This window comes from Podarcis bocagei, assembly GCF_964188305.1.
Source record: "Podarcis bocagei genome assembly, chromosome: 7".
NCBI classification, from domain to species: domain Eukaryota; kingdom Metazoa; phylum Chordata; class Lepidosauria; order Squamata; family Lacertidae; genus Podarcis; species Podarcis bocagei.
The window spans coordinates 16891660-16910971 of record NC_138132.1 but is presented as its reverse complement, the minus strand read 5'-3'; the positions used below and the strand labels follow the sequence as shown (position 1 = coordinate 16910971).

General features: G+C 47.2%; 1 protein-coding gene across 1 annotated transcript; it reads left to right on the top strand.

Annotated features, from left to right (window-relative positions):
- The first annotated feature begins 3808 nt into the window (after positions 1–3808).
- On the top strand, positions 3809–18417 carry HAS1 (hyaluronan synthase 1). Its single transcript, XM_081199770.1, has 5 exons — positions 3809–4178; positions 11503–12200; positions 14913–15138; positions 15899–16031; positions 16570–18417. Exons 1-5 carry the CDS (start codon positions 3992–3994, stop codon positions 17243–17245), a joined length of 1920 nt encoding a protein of 639 aa, XP_081055896.1. The 5' UTR covers positions 3809–3991; the 3' UTR covers positions 17246–18417.
- The last annotated feature ends 895 nt before the right edge of the window (positions 18418–19312 follow it).

Below are 19312 nucleotides of genomic sequence, written 5' to 3'. Positions count from 1 at the left end.
GAAGTTACAGGCTGTCCTGGCTATGGGGGAATTTGCCCTTTGCTGACCCGTTAGGTGGGGATGTTGTCCTGGGATTGGGAAGCCCTAAAAGAGATTGCAGGCCAGCTTCTGAAGTGACTAATCCCAGCAGCATCTGGAGCAGAGAGTCCGTGTGTCAAAACCTGAGGCGGGGTGACATAAGCCAGAATGGGGCCTGGCTTCTGTGAAGGCAGAGGAGAGATTTTGTGAGAGATGCGCAGAAGTCAAAATAAATTTCACTCCAGCAGCAGAGTCCCTGGTGTCCGTTTTTGGACCAGAGCGAAAGTTTCGTGTGGTTTAAGGACATGGGAGGCTGTTCGCTTTAACGTGGAAGTTCTGTGTAAAGGGGGGGAAAGAAATCTCTGAGGGCAATTGCGTATCTGACTCAGAAAGAAATAAAAACCCTTGACTCTGTGAGATACGTGTAAAAATGGCCACACGTGTTAAAAAATATGTATACCCTGTCATATATTCCCCAAAACTAGCAGTTGACATCTGGTAAAAAACAAAACAAAACTAAGATACACAGTATACACAAGACTAAGATACACAATATACATTTACAGCACTCTTATAACACTTTAACAGTACTGGTTTCTGCCAAATAATTTTGGGAACTGTAGTTTAAGAATGCTGGGAATTGTAGCTCTGTGAGAGGTCCCCCAGCAACTCTCGGCACTCTTAACGAACGACACTTCCCCAAATCTTTTGGGAAAGCCGTGACTGTCAAGTTGGTATTTGGTATTTATAACATTTTAACTTTTAAACAGGACCTTTGTTTGTATTTTAATGTGGTTTTTATTCAGGCCGCTTTGGTCCGAAGAAAGAAATCTTAGCCTGAGTTTGAATTGAATAATATTAAACTCTGCCTATGTTCCGGTGAAAGAGCAGAATTGTTATTACTATTATTACTAATGATTGAGGATTATCTATAACTTGGCTTTTCTCCAAGGAGCTCAGGACAGCATACATGGCTCCTCTCTGCTCCTTTTCACAACTACCCTACGAGGTAGACCGGGCTGAGAGAAGGAGTGACTGGCGACTCTCAGCAGGCACCATTTTAGAAGAAGGCATAGTGTTCATTAGAACTTGTATTAAAAACAGATTTTAAAAAAAAAATTACTACAAGTTGCAGGACTAAGAATTTTGTTTTATGTCCTACTATTACTCCAAGGAGCTGGAATTGATTATTCTCGCACCCTGCCCCATTTTATCCTCTTGCACAACAACACTATGACATAGCTCAGGCTGAAAGAGTGACTGGCATTAAATTAGGGGCGCCATACATCCAGAATTTCCCAGACATTGCCGTGATTCACCCTTCAAAAACGACATCCAAGGGGAATTTTTGAAAAGAGCTTGAAATGTCAGGGTGGGGGGGAGCTCAACAACTTTGGCCAAAAAACAAAACAAACAAACAAACAAAAAACCACAACAACGTTTGAGTCCGGATTTTCACTTTTTGAAATATGGCAACCCTAATTAAATAAGGAAATTTGGTCGGGAGGAGGGAGATGTTCTTAAAAATAGGGAGTTTAATCTTCCCATCTGAAAAGGACCAGAGGCATTCATATCTCACAGCAGAGGTGAAATTTAGAGGGGACCAGGGCAGGATTAGCCTGCTTATTTTTATTTTGGAGTCTCAATATTAAACCTGGGGGCGGAGCTATACTGGCATGATAACCTAGATAGATAGGTTTTGGAACCGATAATGACCTTTTCCCTAGCTAAAAATGAAAAAGAGGGGTAATAATGTGCCTTTTTCGAATCCCTGCGATGGGGTGAGTTCCCGTTGCTCAGTCCCTGCCCCTGCCAACCTAGCAGTTCGAAAGCATGTCAAAGTGCAAGTAGATAAATAGGTACCACTCTGGCGGGAAGGTAAACTGCGTTTCCATGTGCTGCTCTGGTTCGCCAGAAGCGGCTTAGTCATGCTGGCCACATGACCCGGAAGCTGTACGCCAGCTCCCTTGGCCAATAAAGCGAGATGAGCGCCTCAACCCCAGAGTTGGCCATGACTGGACCTAATGGACAGGGGTCCCTTTACCTTTACCTTTAATGTACCTTTTGTTGCTATATGACAAGAATATGTTGTCCTCCAACTCTCTTATTTAAATTTGTATTGGTATGTATTTCTTAACACAGTACATATAGATAAGCATGTTTCTTAAGAATGTAGACATACAGATTTATGGATACGTCAATATTTATAATACATTGGAACACAATGATAAGATCTGATCGCCAACCTTTTATCTTTTATTTCTTGTGTCATAAAATGTGTGTGTTTGCGCACACACACGCGTGTGCGCACTTTTAATTACTTTTTCTTTAATAAAAATGAAAGGGGGAAATACTGGATCCTACCCACTCATCCCACTGGGTGTCTTTGGTCAAGCCAGCGTGTCTCCGCCTAACCTACCTCACAGGGTTGTTGTGTATGCCCACTTGAGCTCTTTGGAGAAAAGGTGGGAGATAAATGCAGCAAGAAAACGAAAATAAATTTTTGAAGGCCGTATTGGCTGGCATCTTGGTCTCACGGGAGCCAACCAGTCGGCTCTGAGATACCCACAAGCAGCGCCTGAGCCCAACAGGGTTCCCCCACCCACTTGCAGTTCCCAGCAGCCAATCTCTGCCTCTCAGCCTAACCTACCTTACAATCATACAACTGGTAGAGTTGGAAGTGACCACGAGGGTCATCTAGTCCAACCCCCTGCAACACAGGAACCTTTTTGCCCAACGTGGAACTCAAACCCACAACCCTGAAATTAAGAGTCTCGTGCTCTATGGGATATAAACCACACAATTATACAAGAGCCCAGCAAACATTATAATGCTTCTGGTTTGGTTTTGTCTAGCTTGCCTCATGGCCTTGGCACTTAACGGGCCCAGGAGGATCCACAATTTGACGCACGATGTGTCAGTTGCCTCATAACATCTGTTCATGGGCTCCTTTCTTCTTGTTTGCCAACCGTGTCTCACAGATGCCCCTGGCCCTGTTTTATAACCCAGGGATCCCCTTATCAGCTCCTTGACTTACCCCCTCCAGTAACACATCTGACCCACATCTTTGACCCCTGGCCATCATCTACTCTGATCCCCTTCCTCCTCCTCCCGCCTCAAACACTCTCCTGTAGCCCAAATCCACCTTCTATTCTCCATCTCTACCCTCCCCATCCCACAGCTGGACTGCCCCACCCTCCAATTTTCTTCCGAAGTCCACCCAGCCAGATTACGAAATACAAATCCCCCTGCCTTCCCGCCCGGCTTTTGCAGGGGGGGAAATCCTTTTTCTTCTCCACAAGGCACTCCAGAACTTTAGCACTACTACTGACAGCTGTTCCTGGAAATTCTCCGGGTTTGTCCCCACCCTCCCTGCAAAATGTGAAGAGGCTTGCTTCGTGGCAGCCGCCTTGTGCGCGCTTTCTCGGGAGTAAACCCATCAAGGTCAGGGAGGCTTACTTCCGAGTAAACGCACGCAGGAGGATCATTCTCCAGACGGGGGAAAAAGTGCTCAACGCGAGTGACACACCATATCTTTAAAAAAATAAAATAACCACAGTCAAAGCGCACCCACCACGTGCCAGGAAATCCGTTTGTTCAGAGAGCTGGGAACGGTAGCTTTGTCGAAACTACAGTTCCCAGAAGGGGGCTTTAAATGTTTGCTGTGTGCGGGGTTCAAGGCTTCTCCCCTGACTGCTAGCCTCGATCCCGCCCCTTCTAATGCTGGATGCCTAGTGCGTCGGCCAGCTGCGCTTTTACGCAGCTCGAGGGGCAGTGCACTCGGCACGTTCTCAGGAGCACTCTTTTCCAGCACTGGAAATCCGGTTCCAGTTAAGTCCCAGCTTGAGAGTTGATAAAGTAGCCGGAGACTCCTTGGGGGCTGCAAAGCAACGTGTGCGAATGGATGGGCGTGTTCCACCATGGGATGGGGCTCAGACCCTAAAACGGCATTACTGGGGCGTGAGTGATCCCGATGAGATCAGATGGGCCCCAGCCCAGCCTTGACGCACGTCAGGGGCCGCCTCCCCGCAAACCCTCCCTCCTCCTCTCCCCCCCACCTCGCGAGATTCAAAAGCTTCCCCGCCAGACATCAAACAAACCAGACTTCCCCGCAACCAAACCCGGATCGCACACGGGCTCCGGCCGCCCCAGCGCCGCAGGTGAGAGACGGGACAGGGAGCCTGCTGCCGGAGGGTGGCTGGTTGGGGGGGGGGGCAAGGTCTCGTGGGACAGGGAGCCTGGGCGTCTTTTGCTTGGAGAGAGAGGGGGGAGTGTGAGCTAGTGGTTTAAACTGATGCTGAATTGGTGCCAGGGCTTGACCCTGGATGGCCGCTCAAAAGAGAGAAAGCCACCGCGCCCTTGAGCACATGCAGAGTGCAATTCACTCAGCCCTGAGTAGCCACAAAGAAGCCCCTCTGCATGGGACAATTAGGACTTCAGTTGGGTTAGTATTATATTTCAAGGGCTTTTAGTTGCAGTGGTATTTCCAGAGGCGTTGAAACTCTGCATCCCTCCTTCCCCCACTCCCCAACCTAGAAAAATAAGCTCTAATGTTGCTGAAGGGATGGAGTGACTGGATCTTAAAGCCCCAACACCAGGGTTGGGGCTGGTGTCCTGTGTATATATGAATACTTCAGATTACTTGATAGAGACTAGTTGGAAAGCTTTTTAAAAAATGTATTTCTGCCCCTCCTCGCCGTTTGAGTTGGTAACTGAGTGCTTAGAAGTTCCTTGAGTTCCCTTCTCCTGTGTGTTACTTTAATGCACTTTGAGGTGCCAATTATGAGTTCCTGGTCCAAATGAGCAATTGCAATACGTAGGCTGGGTTGATTTAACAGGAGTAAAATAAGGTGCGTGTTCACCTCCCCACTTGCTGCCAAAACTCCACTCCTTGTTGCAACAGTGCTGGAAGTAGCGGTTAGTGGTTGCAACCTGGAATGTGACTTGAAAAGCCGTGATTGAGCTGCTCTCAGGGGGCAGCAGGAGAGCCTAGTGGTCAGTGCAAAGGTGGGAGCATGCAGGTCTAGGGTAGCTTGGGGGGTGCGTGTGGAGGCTTGCTGTGTACACTTCAAGGAAAAGACTTCAGCTGCAAGACACGTACATGTCTTGATTTGCATAAAAAAGGTCCCCAGTTTATCTCGGTAGCATCATCCAAGGATCATAATGTTGGTTGTGAATGAGCTGGCACAAAGGACTGGCAACAACACTGATAGTGAGGTTGCCGAGTTCTGAGCCTGCTGCCACATTGATTGATATAGGTTGGCATGAATGCTGATGGGATGCCAACATTTTAATCAGCCTGCAGAACCTATCTCAGTCTGGTTGGTACTTTGATCTGTCACATATACCTGAAAAGCTGGGCTGGGAGATCTGTACTCCAGAACACTCATTCTTGGAAGTCTGATCATGCCAAGCAATCCTCCAGGGGTGGCACTTTGCAGTTTTCAAGGTACCTTTTAAGAAGTGGAGGAAAGGAGGGTTTTCTTTTCATGGTGGTATAATAATAATAATAATTAATAATAATTTATTATTTATACCCCGTCCATCTGGCTGGGTTTCCCCAGCCACTCTGGGCGGCTTCCAACAGAATATTAAAATACAATAACCTATTAAACATTAAAAGCTTCCCTAAACAGGGCTGCCTTCAGATATCTTCTAAAAGTCTGGTAGTTGTTTTTCTCTTTGACATCTGGTGGGAGGGCGTTCCACAGGGCGGGTGCCACTACCGAGAAGGCCCTCTACCTGGTTCCCTGGAACCTGGCTTCTCGCAGTGAGGGAACTGCCAGAAGGCTCTCAGCGCTGGACCTCAGTGTCTGGGCAGAATGATGGAGGTGGAGACGCTCCTTCAGGTATACATACATGTGCCACTGCCTGTGGTCAAACGGTTTGGGGAATGTTTTTGGGAAGGGATTTTATTGGAGGCAAAAGTGGTGCCATCACAAGGGGGTTGGACTAGATGACTCTTGGGTGCCTTCCGCCTCTAAGATTCTGTGAGTTGTGACCCTTCATTTGAAATGCCTTCAGCTTCCTGGTTAGTTGCATCGGCATTGAACCTTACAAAAAACCCAGGAAAAGGTAAACCAGCAGTATTGACCTCAGGTTGCTGATGGAAGGTTGCCAATGGAATTTGTGGCTGAGTCGGGATTTGAACAATGGACTTCCTCCTACCCAATGTGGGTATAGCAGCCATTCCACCCTAAAATGGTTGTGGTGGAATTCTAACCAGGGCCGGGCCTGCCCATGAGGCAAGGTGAGGCATCTACCTCGGGCGGCAGGCTCTGGGGAGTTGGGAGGGGCGTGCTCTGCCACTGCCCCCACTGTGCCCCACTGCTGCCTGCTCCCCTCTGGCACAGCAGCAATAGAGGAGGCTGATGGAAAAGAAGCTCAAACCCGTCAGCCGCCTCTTTCATCACCAGGTCTCCAATGCAGCAGTGCGAAAAGGGTGAAGACTGCCTCTCCCCATATAAACCGTCCCGGACTCTGTGTTCATCATCTGAGGCCCTTCTTGGTATGCCTCCTCCACATGAGGTTCAGAGGGTGGCAAACACGAGAACGGGGCCTTTTCTGTAGTGGCTCCCCATTTGTTGAATGCTCTCCCCAGGGAGATTCGCCTGGCACCTTCATTGTATATTTTTTTAAGGCTCCGGGCGAAACGGTTCCTGTTCAACTAGCTGAGTAATATTCTACAGCCTTTAAAATGTGTCTGTGGGAAGGAGGAAAGGTATTGTTTTGCTGGTTTGGTTTAATTCTCTTGTATTTTATTCTGGGAACCACCCCAAGATCTTTTGGTGAAGGGCGGTAAATTAATTTAATAAATAAAATAAAAATAAATAAGATCAGTGTCGGAAGTTAGGGGGCAGTGAGGATCAGCGTTGAAAAGAAAGGGGGATTGAAAATGGGCATGGGGGAGAGATTTCCAATATTTCCCAAGTGAAAATCAGCATCGAGAAGAAGGGGACAGCAAGGATCCACATCAAGACCATGGGGTGTGAGGAGCCTCGGCTGCATATAAAAAAAGCACCCCTCTCAAACTGCAACGGGGAAAGGAATCAATTTCTGATTCGCCTCCGGCGCCCAAATGTCTGGGGCCAACCCTGGTTCTATCAAGCCACAGGGGCAACTCTTTATTCAGCTTCCTGGTATGTCTGTACACGTATGATCATCTGGGCTCACGTAAGCTGCGTGTTTGGGGTCGCCGATGGTTGTGTATGTTCACCACCGAGGGAGTGCAGGATCAGGCTTTTTGGAAGGCCAGTTCCAAATGTTGCTTCGGGTTGCTCTAGCAGCAGAAGAGTTTGGAGTAGTGGTGCATAGTGGTCAGAGTGTGGGGTTTGCTGTTCAATGGTTTGCAGAGAAATGTATAAGCTAGAGCAGGGGTCAGCAGACTTTATCAGCAGGGAGCCGGCCCACTGTCCCTCCTTGTGGGGGGCTAGACTAATATGGGGGGGGGAATGAACGTATTCCTATTCCCCAAAAATAACCCAGAGATGCATTTTAAATAAAAGCACACATTCTACTCCTGTAAAAACACCAGGCAGGCCCCACAAATAACCCAGAGATGCATTTTAAATAAAAGGATGCATTCTATTCATGTAAAAACACGCTGATTCAGGACCATCCACGGGCCGGATTTAGAAGGCAATTGGGCCGAATCTAGCCCTGGGCCTTAGTTTGCCTACCCATGAGCTAGAGGGCTCCCTTAAGGCTTGTGGAGCAAAATGGGGGTTTTCTTCACTGATGTGGGGGTGTCCGCAGGCTGTCATCCCAGTGCTATCCTGGACTTTTCTCCCTTTAAATGTGTGCGTGTGTTTGTTTGTCATGGGAACGTCCAAAATGGCAAGGACCAAAAACTCCTCATTTAAAGGGGGAAGGTTTCTGGGACAAAACTGGGATGGGGTCCACATTTTGGTCTGGTGTGGATAAGCCCTAGATTTTACCAGCGGCTCTGAGAGGCCAGGAATTTTGGGTTTGGCAGTGCAATCTTATTCATGTCTACACACTTGAGTTCCGTGAGACTTATCCCTAGGTAAGTATGTGCAGGATTTCACTTGATATTTGCGGTTAAAATAGGAGGAAGGAGATTTTCATGTGCTGTCGCAGGAAGGGGCAAGCAAGGGGGAAAACAACAACACAGGATTTCTGTTCCATTTGCTAAGTGGGGTGTGCAAATGGTATGTACTGTGTCAAGCACTCATTTATTTATTCAATGACCCGTTGGTGTCATTTGCTGTAGTGTTTTTGAAAACGCCTCTTTTTTGGCTCTATTAATATTTTTTTATAGATTTACCCTGAGCCCCTGCCAGGAGGTTAGTTTGGAGTGGAGGAACCTGGAGAGAAACTTGTGTAAACATTTAATAGTGGAACCAGCAATCTCCAAACAGAGATTGGCTATTGCCCTCTTCTTGGGGGGTGGGGGGTTGTTGCAGGCTAGCCAGGAGCCCTGTTCCATTGTTGGCTTTAATGCAAATCGTGGCTCAGCCTCTGGTTGGGTCCATATAAAGGTAAAGGTACCCCTGCCCGTACGGGCCAGTCTTGACAGACTCTAGGGTTGTGCGCTCATCTCACTCTAGAGGCCGGGAGCCGTTGCCGTCCGCATATATGCCCACCCATATGTGAAAGATGGGATAACTTGGCAGATATATTCACTCTGGGTCTCTGGTGCAGTACATCATTCTTGCCTGTAGGTGGTGTACACCCCCCCAAGGTTCAAGATGACAGATTTTGGGTAGGGAGAAAGAGACAGCTTCTTCTTCTTCTTCTTCTTCTTCTTCTTCTTCTTCTTCTTCTTCTTCTTCTTCTTCTTCTTCTTTTTAATGATATTTATTAGAGGTTTAATAGTTACAGAAAAAAGAAAAAAGAAACAATAAAAAGTTAAGCAAAACAAAACAATACCTTACAATACATCAGAAATAAAAAGAAAAACAAAGAACAATACAGTAGTAGATAGGTAGCCGTGTTGGTCTGCCATAGTCAAAATAAAAAAATTCCTTCCAGTAGCACCTTAAAGACCAACTAAGTTAGTTCTTGGTATGAGCTTTCGTGTGCATGCACACTTCTTCAGATACACAAAGAACAATACAGCAAAACAAAACAAAAACATTTAAAAACACATCCAATATTTCCATATCTTTACCTTTCATTTACTTGTTTCATCGACCTCCTCACACCTCCCTTTTTTGTATTCTAGTTCAATTAGCTATTTCAGCAAATCCTTTCCATCTTTCTCAAAAAAAATTTCTATAATTTATCTTAACACAATCTAACCTTAAATTTTCCACTTTGACCCATTAACAGTCTGTTTTTACTTAACTCTTTATAACATTTCTGCTAAAGCCATCTAACTGCATTCCAGCATCCTTCTAACATTCATTAATTTTGCAATATTTCTGTAAATATACTTTGAATTTTTTCCAATCTTCTTCCACCGACTCTTCTCCCTGGTCCCGGATTCTGCCAGTCATTTCCGCCAATTCCATGTAGTCCATCAGCTTCATCTGCCTTTCTTCCCGGGTGGGTAGATCTTGTGTCTTCCAATGCTTTGCGATAAGTATTCTTGCTGCTCTTGTAGCATACATAAAGAAAGCTCTATCCTTCTTTGGCACCAATTGACCGACCATGCCCAGGAGAAAGGCCTCTGGTTTCTTCAGGAAGGTATATTTAAATACCTTTTTCATTTCATTATAAATCATCTCCCAGAAATTCTTAATCCTTGGGCATGTCCACCAAAGGTGAAAGAACGTACCTTCAGTCTCCTTACATTTCCAGCATTTATTATTGGGCAAAGAGACAGCATCTTCTATGGTAGTACAGTGGTACCTCGGGTTAAGTACTTCATTCGTTCTGGAGGTCTGTTCTTAACCTGAAACTGTTCTTAACCTGAAGCACCACTTTAGCTAATGGGGCCTCCTGCTGCTGCCGCGCCGCCGGAACACGATTTCTGTTCTTATCCTGAAGCAAAGTTCTTAACCTGAAGCACTATTTCTGGGTTAGCAGAGTCTGTAACCCAAAGCGTATGTAACGTGAAGCGTCTGTAACCCGAAGTACCACTGTAGTCTGTGCCTAGACTTGCAAGAAGCCACAGCCTTTAAAGTCTAAACACCAGGGCTTTTTCCCCCGGGGGAACTCATAGGAACTCAGTCCCGGCCCCTCTCAGGTGGGCGCCATTGCCATTCTAAGAGATTTTATGCCCCTTCTTGTGCTTCTGCACTGGTTTCAAGTGAGCATCTCAGAATGATCCTTGGAGCTGGCATTCCTCTTTAAATCGGACACTGCTCTGAGCCCATAGAGAGGTTGTTCCTTTGCCCATAAATCTTTCTCCCTTTGAGATACGCAGATGAGGCCATTTTCTACATCTCTTAGGGACCAACAGTAAACACCAGAGCTGTGTGGATTGAAAGCTGAAATTTATTTATTTTTAATGCACCCAGGAAATCCAGGTACTGCCGCGAAGAACCTGAACAATGTGACTTTTGTAAAATATGCAAACGGGGGGGTGGGGGGCGGAATCCTAAGTTTTGCATGTAATTTATTCTGGCTTTGTTAATCATGGGAAACAACAAGGGACTAAAGCCCCTCAGCCATTTCACCTCTCGCTCTAGACCCCACAGCAGTCTTTATTAAATTTGTCCAGAGCTGGGTGTTCCCATTCCTCAGGGTTTAAACCCAAAAGGGGAGACTGTATTTTTTTTATTGCCCCTTTGAGATTACTGTACCTGGGTGGTGCACTTAGCAGCCTTCTGCCATCTGCAGTGGGTCCCAGCTTTATATCTTCTGCCCAAATGCCGGCAGGTACAACCCCCATGCTACAAGTTGTTGATGTGGGGAAGAAAAGTCCAGTGAGTCGCAACTTGCCATAGTACTCACCTCCTGTTCTCCTGCCCACAACATTTCTGCACTCTTGTCTGTTGGCATGAAGCCGCTGTGGGCTTTTGGGAGCAGGGGTCCAGGGGGCACAAATCTGCCCTCCCTGCTCCCAGAGTCTTTCAGCCATCTTGTTTCCCCACTGAATAGTGCCGTGCGTATTCTTGACCTCTGGATAAATATTAAATACCGTATTTTTCGCTCTATAAGATGCACCAGATCACAAGACGCACCTAGTTTTTGGAGGAGGAAAACAAGAAAAAAAATATTCTGAATCTCAAAAGCCAGAACAGCAAGAGGGATCGCTGCGCAGTGAAAGCAGCAATCCCTCTTGCTGTTCTGGCTTCTGTGATAGCTGCACAGCCTGCATTCGCTCCATAAGACGCACACACATTTCCCCTTACTTTTTAGGAGGGAAAAAGTGAGTCTTATAGAGCAAAAAATACAGTAAATACCATCTGCATGCTTAATGGGTTTTTAATAGTTTGTTTTGCATTGTAATTGTTGTGTTTGTTTTGTGTGCTGCTCAGAGAGCACTTACGCTGTGGGGTGGCCCCATTCCATCGACAATAAATTCTCCTGAGAACAATCCAGCTCACTCACTACCTTGACTATTCCTTCCAGGGATGGATGTCACCATACTGCCAAAGGGCGTTGTCTCTATCGGACGTCGGATCATCACCATCGGCTTTGCGCTGCTCATACTGTCCATATTGGCATGGGCCTACATTTCGGGGAACCAGCTGGCTTCCGACCGGTACCACATTATGGCATTTGGCCTCTACGGGGCCTTCCTCACGGCCCACCTCATCATCCAGAGCTTCTTTGCCTTCCTGGAGCACAAGAGGATGAAGAGGGACTCTCTGACTTGCAGCTACACCAAGACGGTGGCTCTCACCATCTCCGCTTACCAGGAGGACCCGGCTTACCTCCGTGAGTGCCTCGAGTCCGTCAAGGCAACCTTGTACCCTCCGGAGAAGCTCCGGGTCATCATGGTGATCGATGGCAACAGCCCTGACGACCGGTACATGATGGACATGTTCCAAGAGGTCTTTGCTGGGGAAGACGTGGGGACGTTCGTCTGGGAGAACAACTACCACCACCAGCCTCTGTTGGATGTAGACGAAGGGGACAGTGGCTACCAAGCCGGGGATGAGCCGCCTGTCTACAGTGAAATAGATATGGACGACCTTGGGCAGCTGGCCGTAGAAGAGCTGATCCGGACCAAGAGATGTGTCTGCATCATGCAGAAATGGGGAGGGAAGAGGGAAGTCATGTACACAGCTTTCAAGGCCCTGGGCAACTCGGTGGACTACGTCCAGGTAAATGGCTCCTATCCAGTTGTCTCGCTTCCTCGTTTGTTTTATCCCATCCCGCAATGTCCTCCAGCACAACCCCAGTCAGGCTGAGAGATAGGGATTGGGCCAACATTTCCCGCAGCAGAGAAAGGCTGTTGAACTTCAAGGGGGAATTAAAGCAGAAAGCAGGGAGGAGATGGTGGGAAAGGCAGAGATCCTTGCCACACGGGTAAGGTGCTAGCAGCAGAAGTGGCAGGGCAAATGGCCCTAAGGGGGAAAGGGAAGGGGTGCTTGAGTTTGCCAGTCTCCCGTGCCTGCTGCCTGAAATGGTTGTCTCATTCCACCTCTTGAACAGCCCTGCCCTGTATGCTAGCCATGTGTCGTGCCTCGCTGCATGCAGTGAGAACGCACAGCGTTTGCTTTTGAGCAGAGGTTGGACGGTCAGGGTTGCTTTAGCTGAGAATCCTGGGGTTGGACTAGATGACCCCTGGGGTCCCTTCCAGCTCTGCAATTCAACGATATGCTCTCCATTCTTCTCTGGCTGCACATTGGAAGATCAGTAATAATGGGCAAATGCGTCTTCCATTGCTAACCTCATTAAGGTGCTCCTGGTCAGCTTACAAGGAAGCTTGTGGTTCCTCAGTATAGACCTTGACACCCGCTGAAGTGTATACTTAAGTGCATTCTGTGATTTCTGCAGAAGCTCAGAAAAATACCAAAATATGGCATTGGTTGCAGGGTTCGGCATTCTGAGACAGGGATGGGATGAGGCGAGGTGAGGCACCGAAGCCTCGTGTTTCCTGACCCACACAAATCCCACTGAGTCGCCTTCTTCTCCAGTTATTGACTTATGCCATAAGAGCTACGAACTTGGTTTATTTAAAAACAAATGCTCAGTTGCTAGCCAGACCCTTGTGGCTTGTTAAGATTGACCTTTTAGAAGTGTGCGAGTCAGTGCCTGAAGAGAGCGTGCTTCTGCGAGTCAAAGGGAGCGGCCCCTAACGCTTTACTATGGGAAGCAGAATCGATTGTGCAAAATACAGAAATATATGGAAATTTGCTTCATTTGCATAGTCCAGCTTATCTGGGTACAGAATTTATTTTTCTTAGTTTTGCCTAGTCATGCTACCTATGAACTATCTCCTCTCCTATTACCTCTGGGCTTTAATATCTAATTTGACCCTTTCAAACTTATTCTGAAGGGCGACACGCTGCCCTTAACTCTGGAGGCATCCCTGGTCACCAACTAATTTTGCTGGAGTGCCAGACTGACAAAGCGGAAGAGGAGCAGCAAGCCAAAGTCTCTTCCCCTGCCCCACCTTTGTTTCCAAAATTGCCTCCTGCCAAATCCCACCAAATCCAGATGTTGCTCTTTGCCTCACAGGCTGGCAAGGATGGCACCTGTCTGCAGGGTAGATTTGTCCTGGGGTTTCCAGTTGCTGACCTTTCATGTATATACTCTGGGGGTGGGGGCTGGAGAGATCGAAACCTTGTCCAAGGAAACCCCAATTCTTCACCAAGGGGGAGGGAGAAGATTCTGCAATCTGCATGAATTTGTTTATCTAATTTCGTTTACGCATCGCTTCTTCTTTAGCATCTCAGAGCAAGTACACAATACCAAAAAATGTATATTTTTAAAAACTGCATGTAAAAATGCAGTTAAAACAATTGCATATATAGAAATGATTTCAGCTCCAATACAGATGCCAGCAGGGTTAGAGAGATTGCCACTTAGAAGTATTGTTGAAAGAGGAAAATGTTCAAGATGATAATTATCCTTATTAAGCCTTATTAAACATGTAGCTCATTGCTTACTTTGCAAAACCTAAGCTGCTTCCCTGGGTTGTGATGAAGAGCAAAGTTCATCAAGATGGTGAAGTTTTGCCTTTTGACCTCTACCCATCATGCCCTACTCTCAAGGTCCATCAGTTTCTTATCTGGCTAACCATATAACCCAAATTTCTATCTCTTTTTCAGTGTAACAGATTATTGCATCCATATCATTAACTGTGCTTTACAAATTAGTTTTCATAAGGTTCCCCTCCACTCCTTGCTTCCCAGCCATCTTCAACCAAACTATTGATCCACTTAATGTTCTGCAATATGAGCCATTCATTCTCCCTCATTTGTACATCACTCATTAGCCAAAGAAGTGTCATTTCTAACTCTGGGGGTGTGCAAAATGCTTTATAACCTTTCTCCTGTTCTTATCCTTGCATTAATGGTGCCCGTTTTACAGACAAGGCAAGCAAAAGACTGATTTGCCTCAAGCCAGTCAATTAATCACATAAACTGAGACAGCGTCTGAGCTGGGCTGTCCCTGCACACACTCTGTGCTCTTCCCCATTGCATCACACTTGTCACAGACACGAATGTTGCTTTTTTTGGGAAGCTTTCCATACATTCTCTGGTTTTGCCACAGACCCTGGGCTGCTTCACACATGCATGTGCATTACTTAATTATTGTGCACTTAGCAGTTGCACACTGGAAAGGATTGTGGCGTTGACCAAGCTATGAAAGTGTCAAAGCTGGGGCATTTCACCGCAAGCTTAGTCATCGTTCGGTGTCACAATTCTCCAGTGACGACTGTGCAGATGTGTGAATCAGCCTTTGAAAGTGAGAGTGCTCTGGCTAACTTTCCCCGTGTTCTGTAAATCGAGCTTCTGGCAACTCAGATCTCTCTGGCAAATTCCAGGGGTGTCCCTTCTCAATCTCCATCTCTTGGCCTCTCCCAGGTTTGCGATTCGGACACCAAGCTGGCCCCAGATGCAACCCTGGAACTGGTGAAGGTGCTGGAGTCGAACGAACGCTACGGGGCTGTCGGCGGGGATGTGCGGATCCTCAACCTCTCCGACTCCTATATCAGCTTCATGAGCAGCTTGCGGTACTGGATGGCCTTCAACATTGAGCGCGCCTGCCAGTCTTACTTTGACTGTGTTTCTTGTATCAGTGGCCCCCTGGGTAAGGCTTCCCCTGTGCGTTGGTTCCGCCTCCTTATTTTCAACAGGAAGCAGTTTATTCGTTTGATCAGAAAGCTGGTTATGTTTTACCAGCCCGTTGTATACAGTGGTACCTCTGGTTGCGAACGGGATCCGTTCCAGAGCCCCGTTCACAACCTGAGCAGAACGCAACGCACATCTGCGCACGCGCGGGTCGCGATTCGCCACTTCTGCACATGCACGTGACGTCATTTTGAGCGTCTGCGCATGCGCGAGTGGTGAAACTCGGAAGTAACCCTTTCCGATACTTCCGGGTCACCGCAGAATGCAGCCTGAAAAGATTTAACCTGAAGCGTCTTTAACCCAAGGTATGACTGTATTTGTATCAGGGATGCGGGCGGCACCGTGGTCTAAACCACTGAGCCTCTTGTGCTTGCTGATTGGAAGGTCAGCGGTTTGAATCCATGCAACAGGGTGAGCTCCCATTGCTCTGTCCCGACTCCTGCCAACCTAGCAGTTTGAACGCATACCAGTGCAAGTAGATAAATAGGTACCACTGTGGCTGGAAGTTAAATGGTGTTTCCGTGCACTCTGGCACTCAATAAGGATTGCCATTGTGCCACATGACCTGGAAAAGCTGTCTGTGGACAAACACCGGCTCCCTCGGCATGAAAGCAGAGATGAGTGCCGCACCTCATAGTCAAATTTAACTGGACTTAACCGTCCAGGGGTCCTTTTTACCTTACGTTTGTTTCTCACCTGTTTTGTCCCCCCCCCCATAGGCCTGTATCGGAATGACCTCCTGCAGCAGTTTCTAGAGTCCTGGTACAATCAGAAGTTCCTGGGTACCCACTGCACCTTTGGAGATGACCGGCACCTCACCAACCGGATGCTGAGCATCGGCTATGCCACCAAGTAAGAACATGTGGAGACTTGGGTTTTCTGGAGCAAGGGTGATGCAGAATGAAATATGGCAAGGAGATGGGAGAGGTGCAAGGAGACAGCATCTTGTTGGGTAGCTGCAGCTGCCATCAGCCCCAAGGCAGCACAGCTGCTGGTCAAGGATGATGGGAGTTGTAGTCAGTGGTGTAGCGTGGGTTGCCAGTGCCCAGGGCTACGCAGAAGGGGGGATGGACAGAAATGGACAGAGTAGGCATGCGCAGTTGCAGAGTTAAGAAAAATAGAGTCATTCTGTTGTCTGGAGAGGTCACTTCCTGGTTCACATGGAGAAGCCGTTTTCAGCAGAGCCCAGCGATAGAACCGGGCATTGAAATTTTGCGCCCCTAACCATTTTGCACCTGGGGCAACTGGCCCTATGCCCCCTGTGCTATGCCACTGGTTGTAGCTCAGTGACATCTGGAGGGCTGCAGGTTCCCCATTCCTGTTCCAGACGAAATTGAATGAAGACCATATTATATTCTTAACTTCTCCTCCTTTCTCCTCCATGTACCAGGTACACTGCCCGCTCCCGCTGCTACTCGGAGACGCCGTCCGTGTTCCTGAGATGGCTGGCGCAGCAGACTCGCTGGACCAAGTCCTACTTCCGCGAGTGGCTCTACAACGCCCTCTGGTGGCACCGCCACCACCTGTGGATGACCTACGAGTCGGTGGTGGCCGGGATCTTCCCCTTCTTCGTCACGGCCACCGTCCTGCGGCTCTTCTACGGGGGGAACTTGTGGGACATCCTGTGGGTGCTGCTCTGCGTCCAGCTGGTGGCTTGCGTGAAGGCCCTTTATGCCTGCTGGCTGAGGAAGAACTTCATCATGATCTTCATGTCTCTCTACGCCGTGCTCTACATGGGCGGCTTGCTGCCCGCCAAGTACTTCGCCATCATCACGATGAATAAGAGCAGCTGGGGCACCTCGGGCAGGAAGAAGATGGTGGGGAACTATATGCCTCTGCTGCCTGTCTCCATCTGGGGCCTGCTGCTCTTGGGAGGCCTGGTCTACACCATCTACCAGGAGGCCCTGGCTGACTGGACAACCGAGGCCAAGCAGACCGAGATCTGGTACCTGCTCATTGGCTCAGCCATCTATGTCGGCTACTGGACATTCATGATCATGCTTTATTGGCTGTGGGTGCGGAGATGCTGCCGGAAGCGGGTGGATTTCTATAGTGTTCAGGTGTGAAGGGCCTGGGGGGGGGGTCTGAAACCTGACTGTAAGACAGAATCTCGGACCAGTAAGGACTTGGGTGCTCACCCAAGGTCTAGGAGTGAAGAGTTATCTCGTAGGAGCCACTCCTGGCTAAGAAATGATGAGTTCAGTGTCCTGTGAGTTTCCACTCCATCATGTGGTCTGTCAGCAGAGTGGATGTACACGCTCCTTGGGTTCTCTTCTAGGACTAGAAGCCCCGGGGTTGCCTGAATCTCAGGGAGGAGATCTTTTACCCAACAAGGCGTGAGGGTGTCCTAGCCTCCTCTTCTCTCCCTCTTTGGCTGCTAACTGTCTAGGTCCTGGGAGATGTTTCTGACCTCAGTTTATTTATATCGTGTTCGAGGTTTTTTTCCACGTTCCAAAAAAAGCCAAATGTCTGCCTTTCCCTCCTTCTTGAAATGCAGCCATCTCTGGGGTGGGTCAGCTGGGTGATGCGAAACCCCACAGGGACACCTGACGCACAGGAACCAATCTCATTGCACTGAAATGCCACTGCAGATCCAAGTCTTGAGTGCTGCGGCCACTGAGCAGAGAGACAAGGATGGAGGGATGTTGGCCAATGGTTGCTGTTCAGTTGACGCATGCAACAGGTTGGATCTGACTGGGAAAAGAAGGAGGTTCCTTTTGATGGAACTGGAGACCAGACCTTGACACACATGAATCCTGCATGACATAAAAGGATTCTCTTCTCTCTCTTTTTCCTGCAAGAAAAAGAAATCCCTTAGTGCTATGTCTTATCTTGACTTGTGAACACTTGATGGTTACAGAAAAAACACAGTTTACAGTTATGGGACAGAAGCTGGAAACTTCTGTCTTGGTTTTCGCTTTGTTTGTTTTTGTTTCTTTCACCTGGAAAGGAAATTGGCATTGTGGCTGAGAGGGGAGGGTCAAAGTCGCCCTTAACCACCTCTCTGTTATTGTTTTTTAAATTGTAATGTTGACCATTGGAGTTTGGGGAGCTCCTTTCTACAGGAAAATGAAGGAGTGTGATATTATTTATTTGCTGTATTTTAATAATAAGGGCTATTTAATGGTTGTTGATGTGTGTTTTTTAAAAAAGAAAGAAAATTGAATAACGAGGATTTTTAAAAACAGTTATTTTTTATAAATGGTATTAAAAAATAAAACATATTTTTTTGGGAAAACTTGTCCTTGGTGTGCTTGCGTTAATTTCACTTTTGTAGGGAAGGTGGAAACTTTGCTATTGAAGAAAAACAGTACTTAGCAGTTGCATAGCACTTTCAGAGGTTCAAAGCACTTAGCATGCAGTTGCTTTGTAATCTTTACAGCAGCAGTGAATAACCTGGGTTTTTTGTCTTGTTTTCTTATATTTTTTATTAATTTTTTGAAAAATATAAACATATTACAAACATCAGTTCAAAATCCAAATATCGAGATTGCTCTGAAACTCTTGACTTCCCCCCCATCCCTTTCAAGGGTCCTAATGTTAATATTTACAAGCGCATATCAATATTTATCCAAACTTTTATCCTTCTAAAATATCCATACTTCCCGTTACTTTACAAGTGTGGTTAAAATTCTGTTAATGTTTTAACCTGCTTGCAGTGGTCTCATAGGTAAAGTATAACCTTTCCCCAATCTTTTTCAAAGTTCTTGTCTTCTTGAAGAACCTGTTGACCTACAGATGTTGCTAGACTACAACTCCCATCATCCCTTGCTATGGGCCACGTTGGCTGAGGGTGATGGGAGCTGGAGTCCCAACATCACCCACCGGTTCCTTGTTTATCTTCTTATTGTAGATGAGTGGGGCTGGGTCTAAAGCCAAGAGAGGTGATCCTCCTTAAGACCACCTGGTGAGTTTGTGGCAAAAGGAAGACTGAAAACAAAGACTTGATGATTTGTAGCTTGGCCACTTAGCCACAAACTCCTGCAGCTCAAAACTGAAATGAACAACAATAATTGTATTAATTTTATTTGCTAATTTGTTCAAGAGCTCTAGTGCCTGATATGCATAAATACACCAATAACAAAAAGGTGATTGCTGCAAGGCTTCTTATTGTAGCCAAGTTGGGTGGGAAC